Genomic DNA, 26184 nt, shown 5'->3' with positions numbered 1-26184 from the left:
AGGCTTCTTAGAGAGCTTTTTACTTTTAATACCCAGCAGGGTAACTCGGTACTAAGTAGTTCTTTGTTCCTTTATTACAAAAATATAGGCAAGACTGTGATTTTTAAATATACTTATTTTTCTTACAGTATTTTGCAAAAGTGATATTGACTTCATAAATTTTCCTAATGTACTTGCATAACATTCATAAAATTGTAATAAAATACTAACCTCAGTTGAATCATCTGGTTTTGAAATGGAATTATTCCGAAAACGATCAAAATTCCCAAAACTGCTGCTGCGCTATAAAATAGGAAAGGAAAGGACAGGACATTTAGGATTTGTGACTCTCACTGAAAAAATTGCTAAATATATTAGATTATGGTTCCATAAGCATCAGTATATTGCAAATATAGGATTAAAAGAGCTCTTCTCTCTGGAATATCTAAAGGCATTGAAGGTATAACTATTATTAACATTACAATATTTACAGTTGACAAAATGCCTTCATAGGTTTTATGTTATAGTGTTTAGAACCTTGAAGAAAATCTATTAAATTATTTTCAATTTATAGTGTTACGTCTGCTCTTGGGAATGGCAGCTGAAGAATCTGTGAATTCTAAGCTAAGCCTTCTTGAAGTGAGCTAGCCCCAAACTAATTTCCACAACAGGATGACATGTATTACTAACCAACCAAGTAATAAATAACAATGAAACAAACAAAAAATCTGAGTAGAGCCACCACAGTATGCTGCATAAAGATCGTATTTGCCAAAAAACCAAAAATGAACACAAATGCATTTATCATTAATAACGTAATAATTTGAGACTCTCTACTTGGTGTCAGAGAAGGCATACACACAGAGCTATTAATAAATTGAAAGCAGCATTTAGGCAATGCCCAGTCTAAGGTTGGAAATAAAACTGAATTTGTCCACACTTAGCATAGAATTGCAATGAGACCTCTGGGTCAATTTCATTCACTGGTTTTGAGAAAAAGCTCAATATGTTAATAGAAGACTTGTTCCCTTGGATACTTTCTGCCTACAAAGCTAAATTTTTATTCTTATGTAACTCATTCTAGGCAGGTAATTATAAATAATTCCTCTTATGTTACAGTAAATGATTCTCCTAAGTACATTCTCAATAATCTTTAGAGTCATTGAGAGAAAAAAAAAAAAGCCTATTTCTTCACTATCTGTTTAATTTTATACATTGTTTGGAGTGGTGGCTATCTTGATGTTGTGTCCTTTATGTAGCCATAAATCCCAAGAATATGTTCTAGCTCAAGAACTTAATTTCATTCCAAGCTTACAATATTTTCAGAATAAGCTGCTGGTACTGAGAAATAACCTGGTAATTTGAAAAGTTAACAAAGGGAGCCAGTAATTTATAAAACCATGTCTTGTCCTTTCAGAAGCCACAGACCCGTTTAGTGCAAGTCAGCTTACAAGCACCCTACAGTCTTGTTTCTCCACCAGCTATCTTTAAAACTCCTTGTTTCCTTTTTAAATGAGCCGAAATAAAAAGATCCTGACGTGTGACAAGGGGTTAGCTTGATAGACGGTGTGATACGTAATATCGCCCCAAGGATGATGGCTGTGTTAGACACAATTAACGCCTTTTGCTGACTCGCCTCCCCTTTTGAACAAGCCCTTCAGCTTGTGGCAAGAAGACAGAAAGAGTAGGGCTGAAACTGAGAACCACACTGGAAAATACTAAGTCTTCCCAGGCAGGGCTTACTAACCTAGAATGACTTCCGAGAGCATTAACCGCTTTAGCTCGCCTAGTAGGCATTTCCATGGGGCCATCATGGCCCAGAGATCACAACAGGGAATTGAATTGAGTGTACTGTTGTCCTGCTTCTAAACAATCTGAACCCAGGGAAATCCGTTACTCTTTTATATACTCAAAACATTCTGATGGCCTATTGGAGCCTATGCCTAGGGCAATTTGACCGCTTGCATCCAGCCTACGTGCTGCTATTAAATATTAATGAGGGTTACGGCATGATTTTCACCACTGGATAATGGGTCCTATTGCCCAGGAGGGCACAGAATAGGCTCACTTCAGCATTTCTCAACACTATCTTCTGCCATTAAGTAATCAATAGTCACCACCTCTTAAAATTAATTCTCCCCTCATTATATCAATAAAGAGAAGCAGTGGTTTAAGAAGTCTTTAGACTATTACTTCGGGTTTTCTCAGTCATCTTGCTGCGAATCGCTCAACAGCTTTAAACCAAAGGAGTGTAATATCAATCCAAGATAAGACACCATTAAAAAGCAAATCTAAGTATTTAAAATTTCATTATTCTCTAGTCTAAAAGTTAGTGACTCTCTGAGATGGTTTCATAATGTATAGGTTATGGCTTATGATGAAAAGAACTAATGTCTACTGTGAGGTACGCACAACGAACAAATTTATAATTTTACCCCTGTTAAGTTTTCAATGAAAAGGTGAATCATGTGGAAGCAAGCTGGCTTCCTAGATATTACCCCTTTATAGAAGAGAGTGTGGTTAAATATCAGTAATTTTGCATCATATAATCATAATGGATTAGATTTGGCAAATACTATCTTGTGACAGAAGCTCTCATCAAGACAGAGCTGTTATATGAATGAATAGCTATCAACGGGAAGGGTAACTTAAATAAAAATGCAATTAGTATTTTAGATAATTCTTTGTATCTGTTGACATTATATCATATTTAGTCTTTAATTCTACTCTGTCTATATTTATACAGCCTTTCCTTGTGCATTTAAATGTGCATTTGTGAAATAGCACATTTGTGGAGGGTAATTTGGTGAAACTAGAAAAATTACATATGTATTTGCCCTTTGACCCAGCAATTCCATTCCCACACATCTGTACCAGAGACACATACTTGGCTGTAAACTCACTTATGAATCCACATTCACTATAAAACTTCTATATTATAAAAAATCTGTAAACCCTAATGTTCATTGAGGGGGCTGATTGAATAATGCGTGGTAAATCCAAACACTGAAACAGTGTGTAGCTACATAAAGTTGAAATGCATCTCTTTATACTTCTACAGAATGATCTCCAGGATATGGTAGAAGTGAAAAAAGCCCAATGTATATAGAGAAAAATGTGCATAGTAGGATGCCATTTATCTAAGGGTGGAAATAAATGTTTGTGTTTTAATATAGGTGAATACATATGGGACAAAATGAGCAAAGTGAAAAAGGAGAGGAAACTTCTTTGAATAGACCTCCTTTTCTAGATTTGGCTTTAAAACCATGTAACTTTTACTTATTTTTAACAGAATTAAACAAAAATAAAAAATGATCCCTAAAAATTCTAAATAAAAATCAAACAAATGAACCTAATCCTATATTGAATTTGTGGTTTAGAGAGAGGAATTATTTTAAATGACTTTTAAGAACCATGATCTGATTATCCCAAGCACAAAAAACAATGACAAATTAAATTTTAACCTGTTTTCAGTAATCATATTGTTATTAATAATACTGATATATATAAATAAATGCATATGTTGAGGGACCATAAAAATAAGTAATGATGTTAATGACATTGGAGTTAAGGTTCTCAGCCAAAATTCTCATATTGTTCATGGCATAGAGCAAGTGGTCTTTCAAAGACTACTTAGTCTTTGAACTTAGTACTACTAAGTGCGAGTAGTAGTACTAATACTACTAAAGACTACTAAGCCCATCTCAGAACAACACAGGGGCCATATTGAAACTATTCTCACTGGAGTAGATTGTATCCAAAGGTGGGATAACTTTCATATCAATAAGAATAATAAATGAATATTGAAATGCAACTAATATATCAAAGTTGGTGAGTTCATGATACCTAAAGGAAAAAAAAAATCAGTGATCATTTTTGGAAACATTACAGTTATATCATGAAAACTGGCAAATAAAGGAAAGGACATAAGCATTTGAGGTGCTCTTCTTTTATGAAACATATGCATTTATTTTCAGAGTAAATAGTTAATGAGGAAAAATTATCTTTTTCTGTGTGTGTGTGTATATTCAAGCCTATCAGGAATGATGAAATGACGAAGTTACTGTTTCATAAACCCCTGATGGCAATAAAGGATCTCTGTGATGATCCTTGATGGCTACAAGAATTACAAAAAGAGACAACTAGAATATGTGCTCCCTAGAGTAGGACCTAATATCACCAGTGAGGCAGTCTTAGGGGGGAAAAAAAGCGCAATCACACCAAACTTCTGTATGTAACTACTAGATTATAGGAAATATAGGGACAAAGGAACATTTTAAATGGCACCAAGAGGATGTAGTCAATCAGAAAAATCTAGACAGTAAAATAATCTACAGGACAAATAACTAGGTTTCCTTGACTGATCGATAGAAAGACTAAGAACCTGTAGGAGTCGTCTTACCAAATACAACCCATGGATCTTGTTTAGATATAGATCAAAGAAACCACTGGAGCAAAAGCAGCCAGGACACAACTGAGGAAATTTTTTAAATACTAGCTATTTGATGATATTGAAAAACTACTATTATTTTTTACTTATAATTCAAGATAACCTAATGCCAGTGTGTGGGCATGAAAAAGAAACATGACTGGCCATTATCTATCTAATGGTTAACTGGGTGATGGAGATATGAGGTAGATTTTATTACTCTTTTTTTAAAAAAATATTTATTTATTTATTTGATGGAGAGAGAGAAAGAGAGAGAGAGAGAGCGCACGCCCACACAAATGGGGGGAACAGCAACGGGAGGGGAGAAGCTGGCTCCCCACTGAGCAGAGAGCAAGATATGGGGCTCGATTCCAGGACCCTGGGATCATGACCTGAGTGGAAGGCAGACGCTGAACCACAGCCACCCAGGCACCCCTGTACTACTCTGTTTTTGTATATGCTTGAAGTTTCCCATAGTATAATGTTGGGCTAAAAGAAAAAAAAAAAAGGAAAGAGAAGCATACCTACGTAGTATGTAATAAATAAGAGTTAATCATGTGCAGGGGCTGGGAGGTACACGGAAAATCGACTTTTCTCTTAATTTTGCTGTGACTCTAAAACTGTCTAAAAAATAGTCTTAAAACAAAAGGTAATGGTTATACAACTTTCTAAGGAATCAATGTGTAAAAATATTCATATTGATTTTATCATAGTTGTTTGAAAGTACAGACACACTGAAGGAGAAAATAAAGTTTTGCTTTCCAAGTTGATTTTAGAACAATCAACTTTCTGATATAGATGCTCGTTATTAGATTGCACGATTCTCTACAATTAGAGGATACAGATTACTTTCTTCTACTTACTCTACTTGGCTTCCACCAAAAAAAGGCTGAGTAGGGGCACCTGGGTGGCTCAGTGGGTTGAGCCTCTGCCTTCGGCTCAGGTCATGGTCTCAGGGTCCTGGGATCAAGCCCCACATTGGGCTCTCTGCTCAGCAGGGAGCCTGCTTGCTCCTCTCCCCCTGCCTGCCTCTGCCTACTTGTGATCTCTGTCTGTTTAATAAATGGATAAAATCTTAAAAAAAAAAAAAAAGGCTGAGTAGAGTCAGTGGGGGTCTTTGAACACATATGTGTCCCTAAACAATGCAATGAATAAAATAAAAAAAACTTGGGGGTGCCTGGGTGGCTCCGTGGGTTAAAGCCTCTGCCTTTGGCTCAGGTCATGATCCCAGGTCCTGGGATGGAGCCCGGCATCGGGCTCTCTGCTCCGCGGAGAGCCTGCTTCCTCCTTTCTCTCTCTGCTTGCCTCTCTGCCTATTTGTGATCTCTGTCAAATAAATAAATAAAATCTTAAAAAAAAAAAAAAAGAACTTAAGACGATTCATTGTTTTGTTAGTCACATTTTCCCCCCCAGTTTTGTATAACAACTCTAATTATTACAGAATGTCATGTCATGATATAAAGCTGACAGTGTTCTTAGAAATGATCTAGACCTTCTCAGTGAGGAAACTTACAGGAACCAGAACTTGCAAAAATAAATTCTTTTTTTTTTTTTTTTCACTTCTCCACCCGGATGTACTCTCAACTATGCCATCCCATTCCAAAGTTTCGATCTTGTCTTCTATTTTCAAAGAAACTTGCTATCTGAGCAGGATGGAAATTTGGAAAGTTATCTTGATCGAACGATCGGAACTGAATTGGATTCTTAGAACAACGGCCAACCTAAATTTATCAACATGAAGAGCACTTGGAGATCTCTTTTTGGAAACACAAATCAACCTTTTGACCAAAACCAAGACAACGTGACCCTTATTTTCATTTCTTAACCAGCTGTCAACTTCGGGGGTCTTCAAGTAAAATCTTATCTCCAGCATGACTGGTAAGGCACTGGTGGAAAAGTTTCACAGTCTATTTCAAAGAAAAAATTTACATATCTGAGTCAGACATCCGCAGTATTTTGAAATACACTGGCAAATTAAGGATTACACACTCTCTGCCAATGAGTTCTCACATCTTCTAAATATTGCACATAGAGCGATGGTTAGTAATATGCTCTTGAAAATCAGAATTGTTTCAACATGCGCTTGTATGAATATTCTATAATAATAGTATGTTAAATGTCAATAAATTGTCAGCTTTTATCCAAAGACATTCGAGGATTTAATTGTTCTAACTTAACTCAGGTGCTGAGATCTTTTCGAGAGTGTGAAACAAATTTAACTCACTTAAAATAACCTGTTAGGATTGCCTCAGTGTTAAATAATGACACTCATGTGGTGTCGATGGGAGATGGTTTTGTGTCAGGGGGTTGAAAAGTAAGAGACAACTGGAACTGTGAGACATAACCTTCAACAGCCACAACTTAACCTGGAGTCAAGGCCACCCAATCTCAAACATATGGCGGTGCTCTGCGTATTGTTAATGTAGATCTGGACTCTGGACCAAATGAGTTCACTTGATCTCTCTGGTTCAGTATCTTTTCTGTCAACTGCAAAATACCTAAAGGAAGTGCAGATTCTGATTCCACCCAAATAGTTGAAAGTTGTGTCAAAATTTCCAAGTGAAAGCTCTACTTTCAAAAGCTGATGTGCCCCGAGAGATGTTTTTGTGCAAATTGAAACTGCCTCAAAAGAAAGAAACTAGAACAACAATAAAAAAATCAATGCAAAATGATCCATAACCTAGAAGAGTGGTTATTCACATCTGCCTGTTTAATGTAACAAAACAAGTTTTGTGAATAAAAAAGACTCGGATGTTTAAAATTCTCAATTGCTTCTCTGCAGGATTTATTGCTGTATGCCACAATTTACTTACATCCATAGACACTAAGTCAGGTTGCAGTTTTAAGAACTGAATAGAAATTAGGATATTCTATTTGAGCTGAAAAGAGGTTTTAAAAGATGTAGTAGTGCTACATCTTAAATATCTTGTTTTCAGGTAAAAGGCTTAATGTGGCAAAAGTTCAGTCACTTGGTATCACCGATTCCTACAAAACCCTATAGAATAAAAAGAAGATTGAAAAAAAAATAAACTTAAAAAAAATGTGACCATGATCAGGCTAACGTGGACTGCTCAGCTTCTTATCCTCTCTATTGCAAAACTTCTGCTTGGCTCACTCACCGCTAGACTACTGTTACAGCTCACGGTTTATTCCTTCTTCCTCTTTCTCTAACTACTAAATGGTCCCTCTTGATCCTCCTGGAATTGTTTCATTATACCATGGCTTCCTTGCAATCTTCAAGAGTTTCTCCAGGGAACCCATGTTCATAGCCGCTCTAAGCCCACAGTGGCCTCTCTGCCTGCTTTGATGCTGGAAGGCAGATGTGCCCACCAAAGGCTCTCTCTGCTTATATATCCAGTGGCCCCTGAGGATCTGATCTGATTCTGTCTTCTGAGCCTGCCCTCGTGGAAATCTGTGTTTCCTCACTTTGAGGAGTTCGGACACATAATGCAAAAACACAGTATACAGCACACACATTCTTTGAGCCTCCACATCTGCTCAGTTCTTTCTTGAAATCTCTACTGTAGGCATTTATTTTCATTACTGCTAGTCAAATATGTCCTTCTAACCTGAGTCCCGAGCCAAGGCGCTAACATTTAGCTTCTTAGTCCTTAAACTCTTGCCTTTCCAGTTATCTAACACCACCCATTGAATTAATTTTCAAAAATTCTTAACATTTCGTTCTTCTCAAAATGTAACAGCTTGCTCCCCATTATTATGATGGTTACTGAGGATTTCTTCCATGTCAAGGGATCTGTCTCTGATTATTTCATTAAGTAAACATAATCACCCTCTGAGCTAGGAAAACTGATGGCTAGGAAAACTGAGGCTCAGAGAGTTTAAGTAGCTCTTGTAGTCAATAAAATAAAGCTTGAACTCAGCGTGCTGCACTTTCATGATTCCCCATGGCATCAGGTAAGGAGGTCAGTCTGATTTGGCAGAACTGGCAGACAGGACACATTCACTTATTTTTCTAAGCTGTTGCTCCTGCTGGTTTTTTGTTTTCATTTTGTTTTTGTTTTTTTTGTTTCTATTTTGTTTGTTGTTTTCCAAGAAATGTCTTTCTTCCACCCACGCAGATCCAGTCTGTTCTTCAAGAGCAGTCCAGTCCCTCCTTCCCTAGGAGATCACATGCCAGTGTGTCCCCCAGTTAGCATGCGCTGAACGCTCCCATTCTTAAGTGCTAGAGCATCTCTGCAGAAAAATCCTACAGTTGTGAGTCTTAGGAAAACCACAGCAGATCACAAATCCCACATTCCTTTTCAAGTTAACTGTCCAAAAGTCATATTTTCATGGTTAACCCAAAAACAAATGATAACTTGATCATATTATAGCCAAGGAACATAATTTACTGGTGTTTAATTGCAGACTATAAAGTGTTGCATTACACTACTCAATGTAAATATATTAAGTGGCTTCTTTGGCTAAACTTTATGCTTGGGGTCAGGCTGTCTCTTTGAATAAGACAAGAATCTATCCTGGAGGAATTTTACTTTATGGTTGCCATCAACCAAATAACTTCAATCCCTAAGAGCTAAGTAAAACCATATTTAAATGCATGGTATACAAATATAGAAGCAGTTCCTAAAGCAGATTATATTTATTCACAGAATAAATGAACTTAATAACGTATAGTAGACATCAACTTTGAAATTTATGTTCATCTATTTATGAATAGTTATTTGCACTGACTACTTAGTATATGGATGGCATTTTGTAGACACGTCTGAACCTTTATTATTTATAGTCAGTTTAAAGAAAGGGGCATTAAAACGTTGAGAAATTTTAAAAAATCAATTGAAATCAGTCTTATTTATAGTCAGTCTAAAGAAAGGGTCATTAAAACGTTGAGAAATTTTAAAAAATCAATTGAAATCAATACAGTTCAAATTTGTCTCAAAAGTTATTTATCCTAAGAGATTATGTAGTTGTTATCCGAGGGACTCTATAGAAATCTCCAAACCCAAAGATGGTGATTGCCAAAATGATGACAAAATAACACAAAAGTGATGGACTACTCACTTATATTAAATGAAACACTGGGTAACAAAAATGTGTCTAGTTATTTCCTGATCTCTTCAAGGGAGAGAAAGGCTGTTTCTAGGAACATAATAATTTTGGTCACTATATGTGTTGTGTATTCAGTACAGATATATTTGTTTAGGATTTTTCCATTATCTGGAAGAACTATCTCTCAGAACCAATAAGTTTTCAATTCTTGCACCAGCACAGATAGTTTGTTGAAAATTTAATGAAGAGCTGTATTGAGAAGGGTTCTGAGGCCATTTTCAGGGTTAGAATGAAAGAGGTCATGATCAACTGTGTCAACAATTGTTACAGAAGATAGAGTGTGTTTTAGGGAAGGTGGTGGGGATAGGAGTAGGAATTACAGGTAACATGTTTGATGTATTTACCATCCCTACTCTAAGTAACTTGCCTGCACAAATTTCTCATTACTAATTTTGTTCTCTAGTAGCTTGAGAGAGAGCAGATGATAACCAAATAGAGATGATTCAAATTTCCAATGAAAAAAATAAGCATTATTCTTCCATAAATTAAGAAATTGGCTTTCTATTGTGTGCATATTAGGTTTTTCCTACTTATAACCAAATATTAAATATTTTAATTGTTGACCCATAATTATCTACTATTTTCGTTCTATAACTAAACTTCAAAAACAAATAATCTTGCAAATTATGTAAATAATCTTTATAGAAATAAATACATATATAAATAACTGTATAAATAATCCTCCTGTGTAGGGTATGGCTAATGAAGGTAATAGTGAGTATGATGGTAAAAGAAAGCTATTTAGGGGCGTCTGGGTGGCTCAGTGGGTTAAGCCGCTGCCTTCGGCTCAGGTCATGATCTCAGGGTCCTGGGATCGAGTCCTGCATCGGGCTCTCTGCTCAGCAGGGAGCCTGCTTCCTCCTCTCTCTCTCTGCCTGCCTCTCTGCCTGCTTGTGATCTTTGTCTGTCAAATAAATAAATAAAATCTTTAAAAAAAAGAAAGTTATTTAGGAGAACAATTTTCTTACCTTTTTTTTTTTTAAAACTAGGCTCCATGCCCAATGTGGGGCTTCAACTCACAACCCTGCATTGTTGTTGTTGTTATTTTGGTTGGTTTGTCTTTTTAAGTAGGCTCCACACTAGGGCTTGAACTCACAGCCCTGAGATCAAGACCTGAGCTGAGATCAAAAGTTGGAGGCCTAACCAGCAGAGCCACCCAGGTACCCTGGAGAAGAATAATTAACAGGTCTCCCTATATTGACCATTATCTTAAGTATCAAAATTCTGGTTTGTTTGTCTGTTTGTTTGTTTTTAGATTTTATTTATTTATATTTGACACACAGAGAGAGAAATCACAAGTAGGCAGAGAGAGAGGGAAGAGAGGGAAGCAGGCTCTCCGCTGAGCAGAGAGCCCAATGTGGGACTCGATCCCAGGATCCTGAGATCATAACCTGAGCTGAAGACAGAGGCTTAACCAACCCACTGAGCCACCCAGGCACCCACAATTCTGGTTTTCTTAACAAATGCCTCTTCCGTTCTTCTACCTTTTAATAAACTTAGACTTAGTTTTCTTTTTTTCTTTTCAATAATCAGAGAGAGGAAAAGTCATGAAAATGCTTCATTAGTTGACACATGGTGGAAGAATGCACTTTTTAGTCTGTTAAGATACTTTTGAACATGACAATTGGTTGTTGACTAAACTTTAGGTTCCTGAACAATTTCCCAACATATTTACCAGTCAAATGTTTATACCATGAAACCCAGTTACTCCAGTTTAAAAAATAAACTCATCACAAAGAACCAAAATAATCATTGTTTTGAAATCATGTTTAAATAAAGGAGTGAAAATTAAGCTGGGAAAACAGAATCCAGAATTGAATAAACTTTCCCCTCAAATTCTCTGGAACAAAAACTCAGTCACTTCCATTAGTTTTCTATGTCCTCTGTCTTCATGTGGCCTCTGGGTACATAATAACCTTTCTAAAGGTCTCCTCAAGGGATATTTTAGTCATGCAGTGATCTCCTTGAACACAAGTAATGACAAACAATAAGCTAATTCTCAAAAAGTTTTTTTTTTTAAGTCATTTTTACTACTTTTAAATGAGTGTGTTTGATGCATGATTTTGGTCCCCCTGATTAATGGTCACCGCCAGCCCAGCTTCTAGAGTTGTAATGTTTCCGTGAGCTTCCCTCCAGCAGAGCTCGACCATTAATCCAGTGGCATATGTCAGCTCAGCAGAGCAAGGTCACTCTTCTGCTTCAAGGGGAACCTTTTTAGAAATAATAAAACTGACAGAAAGTTCTTTTTTGCATGCTTTATGCCACCTGAGGTGGAGTGCTGCAGTTAATATCATAAAGCTTATAAACATTCCCATCTCGGGCAGTACCCGCTGCCACTTTGGTTAGGAATTTAAACGTTTTTTCCTTAGTAAGAACAGACATGTTTATGTGGGGCAAATATACAGTCTGTAATCCCAAACAAGGAAAGAATAGGTGGGAAAAAAATAGTAAGTTCATGCTAGGATATTTGGAAGAGATGTTAGGGTTGTGTAGCTTCCTTATGATCAGTCCCCAGTCGCCTTTCAGCAAATCTGATTCGGCTATTTAAACAGTTCATTATACCGCGGGGTAACAGTCATGTTGAAATGTAACGATAGATAGGAATGAACTCTGTTGATAATTCTTTAACTTACAATATCTGACGAGACCATTTATCTTGGAAGGAAATTTCTCTCAAAATTAGAAATCTGGTATAATTATTTGTTTTATAGGTAATGGCCTGCTTTAAGATTGATAACTAATTATAGTGAGATATTCTTAATCTTAAAGTCACTTGAAACGTAGATGGCCTTAGAAGATGATAGCTGTATAATAACTAGCAGTGTATAATTTGTATATTTAATTACTCATTTTGTTACTTTTACTTAATGAAAAAAATCAAAGTTGTATAGCTGTAACTATGTGAAATATTCAGAAAAAAAAATTTAAACCAAATATCCAGATTAATGCCTAGACATATCACTATGTATGGTATAAAATAGAATTTGCTACAAGGTAAAGCTGCCTTAAATCTTATGTCAGGAATTTTAACTATTTAACTTATGAAAAACGTAGAAAGGGAACTTCATTATTTTATATTTAGTTGTCTCCGTTGTATGTATGTAGAGAAAAGGTAGGGCCAAGTGGCCACTCAGGTTCATCCTTCCTAGCTAGGAAGCCTGTTTCTTGGTTAGGTCTCCATGCCCAATGGCAGGCCCTCACTTCATAAGTATAGAAACTTTGTTTTTTAATCTTTCTGAAATAATCTCTGAGGGACTGACTCATAAACCAAACTAATAAGACACCAAAAATGGCAATGGCAAGTATTGGTAGAGTATTGGAAATTCAACCGTCAAGAAGAATACATGTTCTTGTTGACTTATCAAAGAATTTTCTCCCCTGGAGGAAACACTATAGAAGACACAAGACCATTGTTGGAAGTTTGCTTCCTTAGTGGAGTAAAGCTACAGTAACTAGGTGGCACCCAGGGCTAGACACAGGAAGCTACAAATCCTGAATTACTTATCTTACTAAGTGAGCAAGTCCACTGAGCCAAATGGAATGTTTGCTTTGGTTGATCTATGTTGTTCTGCTGATATTGACACATTTCTATTCTTCCACTCTTTTCTAGGCTTCCAGCAAAGCAAGCCCCTTTGCTATTTTTTCTTTTTTAACTCATCAGCTATATTAAATTGCCATGTTTGATTATTTTGTTTCATTACATTCTGATTCTAAGAATGGTTCCTTTGCTTCACGTGGGTGTTGCCCAGATCTTTGTCAGCAAACCCTTTGTAAACTATGTCCTGGAGTAGAGTACTTTTTAGATGACTAATATTATCCATTAGTCATTTCACACTCATTGTACACACATTGAGAAATCCTGACTGTTCTGTATGATAAATATTTTTGGCAGTAGCCGAAGTATAATAGGAAGCACGTGGAGTCTGAAAGTCAGGCGGATTGAGTTTAGTCCCCCTTGTGCCCCAGCAAAAAATCCAGGGATGCAAATATGCATAAGGTACATCCCCTGTTCTTGATGATAACTCTGGTTGGGAGGGCATATTGGAATAAACTGTGTTACAAGAAACAATAGAAATGTGGAACAGTCACTGTGAAAAACAGAAAGGAGAGTGAGATTATTAATGGACCATGTTCTATGTGCTAGAAAATTTCCATATGATAATTAGCAAAATCCACTCATCCATCCTACATGACTTTAATACACCCCTTCTTCAGATAAGCACACTGAGACTCAAAAGGGGCTTAATAAAATGTTCAACGTCCCCTGGTGAGAAGATAATCAAAATAGGACTTCAAAACTAAGTCTATGTGACTTTAGTTTATGTTCCCTACTGCTCTGCCATGATTTCCTCTAGGACATTGCCTTAGGCTACTTGGTGGAGGCTTTGTTGAGGGTTTAACAGTCCAGCTAGAAAGGTGATTTTAATCTGTAGCCAGAAAGCCACTGGCCAAGAGGGCAGAGGAGAAGTTTCACTTTTATTAATTTTCAGTGATTCTTAGTAGAGGCCTTGTGGGATGTAGCAGAGGTAGGTTTGGATGGAAGGAAAGAACAAGGAAAAAAACTGGACAGTGTGGGTAAAAGGGAACCACTGTTGTAAGGTCAGTGGGGCTGGCTGAATGAGGGGACTGGCCAACTGGATGTAAAGAGGGATCTAGGGTCATTGGAAGGAAGGAAGCAGCCAAAAATCAAATCCTCACTTTGAATTAGTAGAATTTCACGGACTATATAATGAACTGAATTTTGAGTTTCCCCAAATGTGTATGTTCAAGACCTAATCCCTCGTACCTCAGATTATGACTATGTTCAGACATGGGGCCTTTAAAGAGGTGATTATGGTAAAATGGGGCTGTTAAGGTAGGCCCTAATCCAATCCTACTGGTATCCTTATAAGAAAATGAGACTTGGGTGCATAAAGAGAGATGTCTACCAGAGTGTACATGGCCAGAGGAGTGACTAAGTGAAGAGGAGTAATGGATGGCCATCTCTACGCCACTAAGAGAGGCCTGGAACAGATCGTCCCCTCATGACCCACATAGGAAAACAACCCCACAGACCCTGATCTTGGACTTCCAACCTCAGTTTGTGAGAGGATATGTTTCTGTTTTTTAAGCTTCTCAGCCCATTGTGTTTTGCAATGGCAACCCCAGCAAACTCCTGCCCATGAGGTGAAAACTTCTAAGGCTCATCATGTGAGGGGAGAAAGGAGACACGGCCAGCTGTGCTGACAAATGGCTCTCTCTATGTATAGAAGAATCACTTCGTCTACCACTAGAGACAGCTTAAAAACCTCTTCTGTTCTTATTAATCAATTCTTAATGTAGGACATTTTTGTTCTCAGCTAAGAAGCTAATTATGAATGTCTTGTTTCTAAAAGTTCACCTAAATCCTTAACACTAGAAAGGAAGAGAAATGGATCAGTTTGGTAATGCTAAATTGGGAAACTTGGATATGTAGAGTATGGAGTTGATTCCATTAGGGAAAAAAAACACAATCTTCAGGGATAATGAAGCCATTTGTCTCCAAAGCAGGCAAAGAAAGATTAAAGAGATGTGTTTCATTAAATTGATTTTTAACAAATCCAGTGCATTGGTAGTCAAAGTAGTGACTTGATACTCTTCCCATAGGATATAATATCTAAATTTCCAAAGAAAGGGAGGCTACAACTTCTGTCATTCTCTCAGGCATTTGTCTTTTGAACTTCCTGTATGCTTGTGTGGACACTGTTTTGTTTTTGTTTTTGTTTTTTCATGTTTAGCCAACCTATTTGGCCCTACTTTTTTGGCTACTTGCTTGCAATACAACTTGATTATAGATTCATATTCTCTAAAATGGGAAGGTGAGAATGAAGTAGTGCTTTGTTGGGAGAAAAGTTTTCAAAGCTAAAATTATTAGACTCTTTCAAACAATTAAACATGATGAAATGAACAAATTATTTGTTCATCTCTTCTGATTTTGAGATGTACTAGAAATGAGAATTAAGCTCAACAAGAAATTGTAGTTTGGAGAAAGAGAAGAAAATTTGGGGAAGTGGCACATCAATTCTGGTGTGAGTTTCTGGTGGCCATGACAGAGACATATAGGCATTCCTCCTGGGAGCGTGGGCACCAATTATTAGAAGCAAAGAGCAGTGTAGGGCAGTGGTGGCCTTTCTGTTCACCATCTCTTCAGCATAGGTGGTGTGGTTAAGTTTCCTGTACATATTCAAAGGGACACAGTATGTACAAATAGGTCCCAAACTCATCTTCTCAACAACCACCCTGCCACTCCCCTTGTGTGAACCACCACCATCTCTTGCCTGGTTTCAATAAGAGCCTCCTAACAGGTCTCTTCTCCCTATTTTCCAAGTCTTGTCAGTGTATTTGAAAACCAAAAGATGGAATAAACCCACTAACGTGTAACCCAGATCCTTCTTTTCTCCAAAGTTTTCAATTTTAGCCCAAATCCTTATAAAGACCTAGAAGCCCTCTATGACTCTGCTCTTTGGGAACACTCTTCCCCTTGTGCACTCTGTTCCACTGTTTCTCAAACACACTCAAGCCTCAAGGCTGTCGAACGTGTTCTTCCTTCTGCCTGGAATATAATTACATCAGTCAAACTCGTATGCAGCTCTTTCATTTCCTTCTGGTCCTTTTTCAAATGTCTCATTCTCACCAAATCTTTCCCCGTGGTTTGTATCCCTCCCCTTTTTAGCACTTACCGATACCTAGAATACTGTATATTTAACATATTTATCTGGCTTGCTGTGTATCATCCCCAGTAAATGTCAGTTCTACGAGGGCAGGGATCTTTGTTTTATTCACCACTGCATTCCCAGCATAAGTTCTATATTGTCTACAGTCAACACTCAAGAGATATTTGTTGTATCAAAGAATGAATGAAGGAATGAATGAAGGAAGGAAGGAAGGAATAAATGGATTAATCAATTACCTTCTAAGTCTTTTGAAAAGATTAATAGAAAAAATGTTTCCAGATTGTGTAACTTAAAATTCTTGATGCTCAGGCACATTCAGATTCCATCTGAAGATGGAATCCCATTGTTAGTATTTCTTAAAGTTCTTCAGTGATTCAAATGTGCAACCTAGTTTGAGAACCATCGATGCAAACATCATTTCCGAACTTTAAAGTTCTCAGAGAACTCATAGGTGTCTTGTTACAATATGTATTCTGATTTAATAAGTTTGGGGAAGGCCAGAGAGTCGGCACTTGTAGCTGACTCCTAAAATGCCAGAGCTCCTGGTCTGTATGACCACACTGAGCAGCAGGCACTTAGATCCACGTTCAACTTGACCTTGGTGGTCCTGTGATACGTTTTAACATGATCTATACTCAGTTCTTTCCGGAATTTTTTTGTTTTGGTTTTGGATCATAATTTAGCCATTTCTTGGAAAACGAAGGTGACGTAAATACTAACTAAATACATAAATGAAGAGAACCTTTTGGGAGATTTTTTTCATGTGTGGAGAGGAATATTAACCAAAAATAAAAATAAACATTAATTTACACCCATCATTTTTAAGTGGAAAAAGTAAATTTAAAGTACTTTTTCCATTGTATATCATATATCTTATTTGGGATCACTTTGTTTGATAAGCCAAAACATTCGACTGAATTTATCTAAATTAAAGTCCGAAATTACACACCAGATGAAGGAGCAAAAAGAAGTAATGGGGGGAAACCCACAAGTTTAGATGAAGAAAAGCTGTTCCTATAATATTGAATATATAAATATATATATATGTATATATATATATATATTTTACTAGCTATGACACCTTGAGGACAATATTTCACATATACAGGACTATTTTCTTTCCTGTAAACTGGAGGGACAATCCAATAAGCCCCTTGTGTAAGTGCCTGGCCTAAAGTAAACACCCATACATGTGAACATTTCTTCCCTTTTCTTATACCTGGTTAGAGAAGAGTTAAAAATGTATCCCAGCAGTCCTGATAGGAAAAGCAATGAAGAAAGCTCTTTAATGCCACAACTATGTGTCATCCTTGTCTAGGAGCATAAATTTGCACAGCGGGCAGTGCAGTGAAAACAGCTCATAATCAACTCATCACCTCTCATCATTGCTAGGATCAAATGCAAATGGGAAAGAATGCCACTTCAGTCATTGCTAGTGAAAATTAGCATCTGTGACACTAATGGTGTCTCATTTAGTATGTACTTTAGATTTAAAAATATGGTAAAAAAAAAAAAAAAAAGCTATTTCCAGAACTGCCATTATTCCAGTGTTTCCCTTTAAAATAACAGTGGTATTTGAATCTCCTTTATTTGAAAAAAAAAAGCTATTAAAATTTATTAACACAGATCATTAATTCCAGCCAAATAAAGGCCAAGTTGTTCTAATTACAGTTGCAAAGTTTCATTTATCTATTCTTTTTCTATTTTCGAAGTTTCCACCATAATCCCTGACCTGGAACAAAGGTCTATGGTTATGTAAAGGTCGGCCTCTCCAGAGAATTTTGTAAAACATTTGCTATCTTAGGGTCCTTAAAATAAAGCTTGAAAATGAATTACAGTTGCATTTATACATATACATATAAACTTAGGGACACACTCACAGACTTAGGACCAAAGGAAATGAAAGTGCACTGAGTTCATGGGTATCTATACTTGAACCAGGATACACAGAGTAGGTGCAAGAAAACCCATTCACTCCACACATGTTTGTTAGGGACCTACTACACTGATGGTGGTATGCTGAGGACAGGAGGGCAATTTGTGGTTAACTTAATCTCATTATTAGGTCATGATTTTTTTTTTTTTGGCAATTTGAACATTTGAAAAATTGAAAAGTTGTTATTGTTTTAGATTTGTAAGTTTTGAAGCTTGACTGGACACCTGGAGGGGTTTTGTTGGTGGAATTCTTGTATCTAATCAGAGATAGGAATGGAGGACTTCTCAATTCCTTTCCAGCTTATGGAGGCTCTTAAACATATGTTCTCCCTGGTTTCCATAAAATGTATTTGGTAATTAAGACAGAAATAGGAGTCATATCTACAGTTTCTATGCTAGTAATGGCAGCATAATAATTAAGAACAGGAGTACTGGAAACTGACATATATATTCCACGTCACACAGTTTTATTTTTCATCTGACTGTCTCTGCTCAAGTTAATTCATATTCTCTATGCCTTCTCATCTATGCAGGTGTGTAATAGTGATTCACAGAGTTGCTAAAAATATTAAATACTAGGGACACCTTGGGGGCTCAGTAAGTTAAGAATCTGCCTTCAGCTCATGCCATGATCTCAAGGTTCTGGGATCAAACCCCGCATTGGGCTCCCCGCTCAGAGGGGAGTCTGCTTCTTCCTCTGCCCCTCCCCTGTTCATGCTCTCTCTCTCTCAAATAAATAAGTAAAATCTTGAAAAAAAAATTAAATATTAAATAATGTATAAAAAGCTCACAATAAATATAGAAACATAAAATAAAACATTTCAGCTGGAAAAAGTCACAAAAAATCATGTTCTATAATTTAAGCATTTATAGAGTGTGATGAGATCGTATCTTATCAAATCCAAATCCTAGATATGCTTAAAATTTTTAAAAATCACTATCAGCAGTGGGAAGTAGGGATGAGAAAGCAAAACCAAACTTCAAAAACCAAAGTACAGAACCTTGCACGTATGTAAAGCAAGACTATTTTTGAGTGATTAATCTAAATGTAGAATTCTTAGCTGCTATTCATCAAATTTCTTTATTAATTTGGAATTTAGCTATATCCACCATAGAGAGTTCTGAGACACAAATGAAACTTTCTGGAATTTATTAACATTCCAATATACATAGTGGGGTTTTCTGGTAATAATTCTCCAAGGCCCTCCCAGTTTTCCTGATAGCATATCTCTGGTCTTACTCCCTTAACCTACACTATGAATCCCTTATAACAGACATGAATACTATTGGTCCTATTTATGACATGTTAATGATAAAATTAAAGACAGTAAAACCATATTTTAACATGCGTTTTCATTATTTTTCTGAGTTGCGGACATGTCTATTGATAAGACTTGTGAATTTAAGAAAATAATAAATCATTTTGTATTATAGGCTCATAAAATCTATTGCCACATTTTATATCCATGAATGTTTTGAATTCTCTCACAATTGTGGTACCTACTTAAAAATACTCGTAACAAAGTCCTTCTCCATTGATTTCCTTTTCAAATGAACAGTTCCATAATTTTTATCTGAGGCAACATTAGGTATAATATGCATTCACCCTTCGAATTGGGTACTAGGTCACCTGAACTATAATTAGCACAGGAGTTAACACAAACTAGATGGTTCAGTAATGGTTCCCTCATTTTTAATGCTGTTGTTCTTTACCTACTGTAGCGTTCCCAGTAAAAGACAAGAAAATTTCTCTCAGATATTTTGAAAGAGTATAGCGCAAGGAGTATGTCTTTCTGGGTCAGGAGATGTGAAATACTATTTGGTCCCATAGTTAATCAGCATAGGCTGTGTTATTCCCCATAATTCAGGCTGATATCTTGATGGTTCTATTCCATCTTTCTAGACACGGGCCATATGATCCCTTCCAGTAGATGAAGGAATTTGCACTCTTCATTCTACTAGCCATTTATTTGTAGAGATCGTCATGACACGCAGATCTTTCAACTTTTAGGGACTCTGCAGTTTTTCCATAAAATTCACAAAGGAAATTACCCAATAAAATAAGTAAATGTGAATAGAAGATGATTTGTTTCTAAGACATAATTATAATGGTTAGAAAAGGAAAGGAAATATATATATAAAAAGAAAGGCCTTTGTGGACCTGGAATATCCAAAAAACACACTTGTACATATGCACTCACATATTCCTTCAAATTCACGGAGAATGAAACCACTCATTTCAGAAAATGGGACTTCATTCACAACAAAAGTTAGTATATCCCAATGTGACTATTCTCTGTGATGTATTTTATTCCCAGATAGGTGTTACCAAATATATTTTTATTTAAAGAAATAAAGAAGTCAAAAAGATTAACAATACTCCACTTACATTTCAATGGTTCCTGCAATTAAGGCAAATGATGATGATAGACTACAGTATTATTTTGAAAACAGTTCAATGACATAAATATGATAGTAACTCACTACATAATGCAGTCCTTGTCAAATACTTCCACTTCAGATTTTAAGTACTTAAAGGAAAACCTCTGTTTCATATTAACTTCTATGATCTTCCTAAAACCTACTATTGTCAACTCAATATTAGTTACATTTAATTTAGTAAATTCTATATAAAATTAATCTTAAGTATAGAAGTGATGGTTTTAGAAATTTTTCTTTCTCTTTGAGAAACATTGCAGTGAGTTTTTATTGTATTAGGAAAAAAAAAAACAGAAATCATGATATATTATCCAGTTGCATTTTTAACTAAAGATGCTTGACTTAGTTTTTAAAGATAGGAAATCTTCTATTTTTTAGTTTCCTTCAGACAGGTTGTATAGTAACTTGCAAAGACTTATAAAATATTGACCATTGTTCAATGCCAAATCAATTTAGAAGTTCACAATCAATTCTCAACTCCTTTCTCTCAGAATGGGTGCCAAACAAATAAAGACCAATAATAGATAATAAGTCAGTCCTCTAAAAAGACATCTGACCTCAGCTATAGTTCATTCACAAATAGATTAAAAATATTTTTTATCTGGGGAACTCAAGAAATGTATAAGTATTGGCAAAAACTTTTGAACCCAGTATTTCATAGCTTCTCTCATGTTATTAATGAAACCAATTTAGAGTTCTACAATAGAATCTAAACTTTGTTATCTTATGCTGTACTTTTTTTTTAAAGCGGCACTTATTGTCAAGACAAGAACAGCATTACATTCCAAATAGAACCGATTTGATAAATCTATCAATATATGCGGTTTTGATGCTTCTTAAAAATATAACCCAATCCTCTCTCTAGTAAAGTGTTAGTTCAAGTGATAGTAGGAAAAATAATCTTTTCAGCAAACTATCATATTTTAATATAAAAAACCCCAAAAAGCAAATATTTGAGCCAAAACATCTCTATTTCACAATTTTCTCATAATTACAAGTATTATGAGAGCTGAACATGTGAGGGATAAAATTCATTCAGTTAAATAGACATTGACAACTTTATGGTTATTAAAAATGTTCAAGACTGTTTCATAATATCAACCTTCCAGAGACCACCAAATTGATTTCCATGAAGTTGGATCTGAGCTCCAACTTTACTTTAACTTGAGTTACAAATGTAAATGATCAAATATACACTATAAAATAAAATTACAGAGACAGTAATTGTCAGGTATTATTTAACACTTAAATTTGCAATTCAACATTTTTTTTTTTCCGGCAGTTCAACATTTTTCATGCTTGCCATGAGGCATTCACCCTAGGGTTGAATTGATTTACAACTAACAAGAGAAGAACAATGTGTGTGGTGTGTGTGTGTGTGTGTGTGTGTGTGTGTGTGTATTCCTTTAAATGGTTTTATTTTGTTTGTGTATGAAATTACCTTACCTTTGGTTTTTGATGTTTCTCCTTCTCTGAAACATTGGATGGTTTTCTCTTCAGCATTTTGAATTCACAGTACTCCAAGCAAGTGTGCTTTCTGTTGTTACAGAAACAACTGAAGGCTGTCAGCACTGTGCCGTCAATGATGTATAGCAGATAAGTTTGAGCTCAGTGACCTGCCACTTCCTCCTTTGGTCAGGATATGACTTCACATCTACATGGGTAAAGTTTTTTTTGTCGTTTGTTGTTGTTTTTTTTTTTTAAACGGTAATTTTTGGTAACTCATGTTCTGTGTCTGTGTCTACCCCTATGAGGTAGATTCCTAAATCTTACACTTTTACATGCCTGTAGTTACCCTTAAGGCCATAAGGATGCAGAATAAAGATTTTTTTTCCTTTTTTTAGTTTATATGAAAATAGAAATCTATCACACATTCTGTGGATAGAGGGAGGAAAATATCTGAACCCATAAATGAAATAAAACTTGAGATGTGGGCATTTTACTATTTAAAAATGCAGAGAATACTCAGGTTAGTCAATTTTATACTTCCAAATAAACTTTGTCATAAGACAAAATGAACTAGACTTTATAGTAAGGAGGAATACTAATCCTCCTTAACGTACAAATGCATATACTTGAAAAACAGAGTGTGGGTGAGATTCAAATAAATATAAAGAAGAGTATGACTTCAGAATTCAATGATTATACATATTTTTACCTTTTAAACCCATTAACTATGTTGTCAAGCCCTGACCAACGTGGAAAGCAATGAAACAGAACCCTGCCTTCGCTGGGTGTCTTTGCTGCTGCAAAGGCAATGCCATCTACAGATAATTGTTATTCCAGTGATGAGCCAATGGATCAATGGTACCTTCACATGAAACACCCAGAGTCTCTATTTAATAGGCCTGGAATAGAGCTAATGTGGTTTAAAAAGACTTTTCTCATCCAACTGAAGGGTTTAACATTTTTATTATAATGTCAAAACCAAGACACCCAGAAAGTAAAAGCAACAAGTTCAAGCTTCTTGTTAATAAGGGATTTACCAAAGGGAGACTGTGGAGCATCTAAAATTCCATCTCTATTAAAAGAGGCTTGTTAAGAAAATCAACCCAGATTTTCATTTATCAAACCTCTGGGTTGAAAAGCAGAGGTGCCATGTTGTTAACGAGCAGCTTCTCTAGGTCAAGACCAGCTGACTTCATTTCTCAGTCTTCCCTCAGACCTCAGAGCCGTTCCTCCCTGAGGCCCAGTTCTAAGTGTTCAAATTTCACTAATCATTTAATGAATATTAAATTACATGTTGTGTACTGTTTGACAGTATATCATGCCTCTTGACTAGCTTAAAAATTGTTTATGCTCTATAATAGAATTAAAGACATACACTTAAGATTCTGGCTAATATGCTTCTACTAGATATTAAGAGCAATTATATTTTTAGGAATGATCACTCTGGTATTTTCAAAATAACACTGAGGATTCTGAGGTTGGGTAATTCCCTAGAAGCATGGCTTAGGTTCAGGCAGTGACCTAAGTATATCTTAGTTTCATCTTTTCAGGAATTGAAAGTCATGAAAAAAAATGTATTTCTTAACAGAAACATTTGCACCCTCGTGCCCTCCCTTCTTTACCTGTGAATAGAAATTTAATTCAATTGTTGAGTTTAATCAACAACAGGAGAATGATAGTACCTGCACTTATTACAGTCATAGAGCTTTAGGGAGAATAAGAGGAATTATCAGTAAAGATCATACTTATTATATGACTTTAGCATTTATAGAATGTCTAATGACAAGAATTGTTTGGGGATCTTAAAAAAGTCGGAGATTTCAAATATTTAGGTTGGGGTGGTGCTTGATATAAGTTATACTTCTACAATGACAACTAAGGAATAGAGAACACTCACATTCATGAGGACATACAAGGACTAGACTATCTACAGTTTTCAAAAGTGTTACACTTGAGCAATTCGTCCAAAATCACAATTTATGAATTCTAGGCTCTAGGCACTTTACCATCATTAACACTTTAAGAAATATTTTATTTTATTATTTTTTTTATTTTTTAAAGATTTTATTTAATTATTTGACACAGAGAGAGAGAGCACAAGCAAGGAGAGTGGAAGAGGGAGAAGCAGGTTTCCAGCTGATCAGGGAACCCAATGCGGGACTTGATCCTGGGACCCCGAGATCATGATCTGAGATGAAGGCAGTCCCTTAAACAACTGAGACACCCAGTTGCTCAAGAAATACTTTAAAATATAAGTAAAACTGAAATCTTTTCCTACAGAATCACAGATGGGAGAAGCAATTTTCTAACCTTCTCTACTACTTAGGAAAAAAAATATTTTCTGGAGATATTCAAAGACATTTGAAGTCCTGTCACAATCTATGTTAAATGACCTAGTCCTCAAAAATCTCAGGTTGTAAGGTAGCAAATGTTTTCTCTGTCTGTCTCTCTCTCTCTCTCTCTCTTTTTTTTTAATCAGTTATGTACTATGTTATGGAATTCTGGGGCCACCAGGATACTTAATGAGTGACCAGAATAACCCAGCAAATTCAAAAGTCAAAGGTAGGACAAGAATGGGGTCAAGATTATTGAACATACCTAACTTCCTATCATGATTAAACCACTAACCCACATGTTTCTTAAGACATGTTATGAAGGAGGAAAATTGCAAAACAGCAGTCCGGGTGCTTTGTTTTCACAAATTACCTTAATGGCCCTAGAACCTCAGCATGGTGAAACAAGGCTGGGACTTTGTGGCATATGTACTGGTCACTATTTCTGCGTCATAGAGGCTGAGTCAAAATTTTGAAGAAATAGCAATCAAATAACAGCCTTTGGGTTGTTTTTTATGAGAAAATGAAGAGGGCACAGAAGAGTTTTTTTAGCAGTTTAACAAATATTTGTTAGTGGGTTGCTAGTAACTGAATTATCAAATTCAAATCAGAAAAGTATAGGTTAAAGAAAATGGGGTCTGATGTCTTTGATTCTGATATCTTGATTGCCGGAAGACCTCCTTTGCTTCCTGCCATTAGGTTGAAGACTGAAATTAATAATGTTTGGATTAATCATACTCTATACTTTAGACACATATGTCCAAAGAAGGAGGGTTTTCAAGTCACATCTTTTAAAATGGGACTAGGATCCCCACATCAACCTTAATCTGTACACCTCCAACATTTGGACTTGGTCACAGTAAATCTAATGTGTCATGTATTACTGAGGTGACGATGACCAAAAGCTATTTGAGTAACTATAACCTAAAATACAAATAAACAGCTTCCAAGAACTTGAAAAATAAGAGAAATAAGATTGTAATCATGGAGTGCAACTCTGAAATTAACATTTAATGTAAGATAGATTATCTTTAGAAAAGAATGGATTATATTCCATTTAGAACTACAGAATGTAGTCACTTGTGATAAAGAAAAGAAGGAGTCAATCATAAAAATAACTTAAACTTGATAGTTCTGTTTTTTCTTTCTGGCTCCACAGAGCAGGTTTTTCTCTACAGAATGGGGAAGGGAAATTTATAGAAAGAAGTTCAGTGGGGCTGCTGTGTCCTTGTCTGCTTCTAGTTGTTAGAAGTGGAGACCCTACACTATCATACAAATCTTAACTCTACTCAAGATTTCTAGAAGCAGATACACATATTGATTTGGAGTTCTTGTAGTTCTTTACTCAATAATTCAGTTGGTAGTTTCAAAGTCATTTGGCCGTATGCAACATATGAGGTGTACCCTCCACATATCTAGCTTACCCTTACAAAATGATGGATAAAACACCTCCTTGTGACTTGAGGGTTTATAGAGAAATGGTGGTATGGACATTCCACCAGACTTACAGTGGTGGAGTGGGGAAGAAATGGTGAATTCTCTACAACTCTCTTACATTTCCTAGCTCTCTGATATCATTTACCCATTCTGTCTCTGGAGTCCCTATTTACTGACCCTTTTCCATAAAGGACCCCCTCCCTTTCCTAAGCTCTTGATACTCCTTCTAATGTTTTACTGATTGAAAAGCTTTCCAGCAGCTTATTTTTTTTTTAAAGATTTTATTTATTTATTTGACAGAGACAGATCACAAGTAGGCAGAGAGGCAGGCAGAGACAGAGAGAGAGGGAAGCAGGCTCCCTGCTGAGCAGAGCGCCTGATGTGGGACTCGATCCCAGGACCCTGAGATCATGACCTGAGC

At 36.1% G+C, this 26184-nt stretch overlaps 1 protein-coding gene and 1 long non-coding RNA gene across 4 annotated transcripts in view; one reads left to right on the top strand and one right to left on the bottom strand.

Moving 5' to 3' along the window:
- Positions 1-26184, top strand: part of LOC106003573 — a 210580-nt gene that overhangs the window by 126634 nt on the left and 57762 nt on the right. For both annotated transcript variants that reach the window (XR_001176152.2, XR_001176153.2), the window contains exon 3: positions 22094-22206. This is a non-coding gene — a long non-coding RNA (uncharacterized LOC106003573). The remainder of the gene's footprint in view (positions 1-22093; positions 22207-26184) is intronic.
- The window catches only part of SAMSN1 (SAM domain, SH3 domain and nuclear localization signals 1), a 111359-nt gene that overhangs the window by 28665 nt on the left and 56510 nt on the right, over positions 1-26184 (bottom strand). The window contains exons 1-2 of one of the 2 annotated variants that reach the window (XM_004770500.3): positions 21991-22146; positions 211-282 (exon numbers count right to left, since the gene is read on the bottom strand). In XM_004770500.3, the coding sequence (XP_004770557.1) occupies positions 211-282; positions 21991-22047 (129 nt within the window). In that variant the 5' untranslated portion in view covers positions 22048-22146. Of the gene's footprint in view, positions 1-210; positions 283-21990; positions 22147-26184 lie in introns of those variants that run through there. The other variant, XM_045088200.1, reaches the window with a different exon arrangement.

The sequence above is a fragment of the Mustela putorius genome, unplaced genomic scaffold, assembly GCF_011764305.1.
Source record: "Mustela putorius furo isolate JIRA1106 unplaced genomic scaffold, ASM1176430v1.1 tig00003834_pilon_pilon_pilon, whole genome shotgun sequence".
Lineage (NCBI taxonomy): Eukaryota > Metazoa > Chordata > Mammalia > Carnivora > Mustelidae > Mustela > Mustela putorius.
This window is presented reverse-complemented; position numbering and strand designations above follow the sequence as displayed.